Source organism: Ostrea edulis, chromosome 6 (genome assembly GCF_947568905.1).
Source record: "Ostrea edulis chromosome 6, xbOstEdul1.1, whole genome shotgun sequence".
NCBI lineage: Eukaryota > Metazoa > Mollusca > Bivalvia > Ostreida > Ostreidae > Ostrea > Ostrea edulis.
Genome location: NC_079169.1, coordinates 18,075,573 through 18,076,590, shown reverse-complemented (window position 1 = coordinate 18,076,590; position 1,018 = coordinate 18,075,573). Strand labels below are relative to the sequence as shown.

At 57.9% G+C, this 1,018-nt stretch overlaps 1 protein-coding gene across 1 annotated transcript; it reads right to left on the bottom strand.

Moving 5' to 3' along the window:
• Window positions 1-792, bottom strand: LOC130047201 (uncharacterized). The gene has a single exon (XM_056141809.1). The coding sequence runs from the start codon at window positions 790-792 to the stop codon at window positions 1-3; it is 792 nt and encodes a 263-aa protein (XP_055997784.1).
• Between the last annotated feature and the right edge of the window lie 226 nt (window positions 793-1,018).

The following is a 1,018-nucleotide window of genomic DNA, read 5'->3' as shown; positions in this document are numbered from 1 at the left end:
TCAATGCCTGGCTCTGGTAAACCGACATAACGGGCACCGTCCTCGGGTCTGTCTCCTCTCTTCTATACGCTCCACACACATGCAGCAAGGTGGGCGCTGCCCACATCCCCCACACGTAATACCGGAGTGTACCCTGTCTTGCCAGCAGACAGGGCATTTAAACCAGATAGGAACCGCCCTATCTGCCCAGCCAGGGACAGTCATAGGGTGGTTCCTCGGGGGATGACTTGCCACAGGTGCGTGGGCTGGTCTCGATGGCGGAGTCCTCCCTGCAGACCGGATGGTAGGTGGTGGGGGTCTTGCCGGGGCTGCTGGTCTTGGTGGTGATGGTGGCGGCGTGTCTGGGACCAACAGCGACGGACTCTGGGCCGGGCTTGGAGGTGGTGCCGGGGACGGTGACCTCGGTGAATACTCCACCGGTGACGCTGGCGACTCGTTCATCGGCACCGGGCTGTATTCCTCCGGTGCCGATGGGATCGCTGGTGGTGGTGATGCAGGTGTCGCCGGGGAGTAAGGTGGGGGTGGTGATGGTGGCTGTGGGGCCCGTCGTCGTGGTCTTGTAGCCGTAGACATCCGAGCAGTGCGGCGGCGGCCCCTCCCTTCATACTCTTGCCGCACTCGGTCGATGATCTCACGGGCCCCATTGCGGTCGAAAGGGGAGAAGGTGCTCAGGTCGTTCTGAGAACGCACGACCCAATTCTCCCCTACCCGTTCCTCAGCCACCACTACCAGCCGGTATCGGAATCCAGGCAAGGTCTGGAAATTGTAGATCGGTTCTCTTCTTGCAGCCATCTTCAATAATCTTCTATAACTTCTTTCTTCTTAAATCTTCTAATCTTCACAAAAGCAGTGCTGGATCACCAGTGAAGCGAACTGGCGAGCGCGCCGGTATATATCAGGAAAGCACGGACCTCCTAGAAAACATCCCTCGCTTCGGAGACGAAGCCAAGATGGCGGCCGTCAAAATGGCGGATTTGTGCTTTCGAGAAGAGTTTTTTCTCATTTTCTTTTTCTAGAC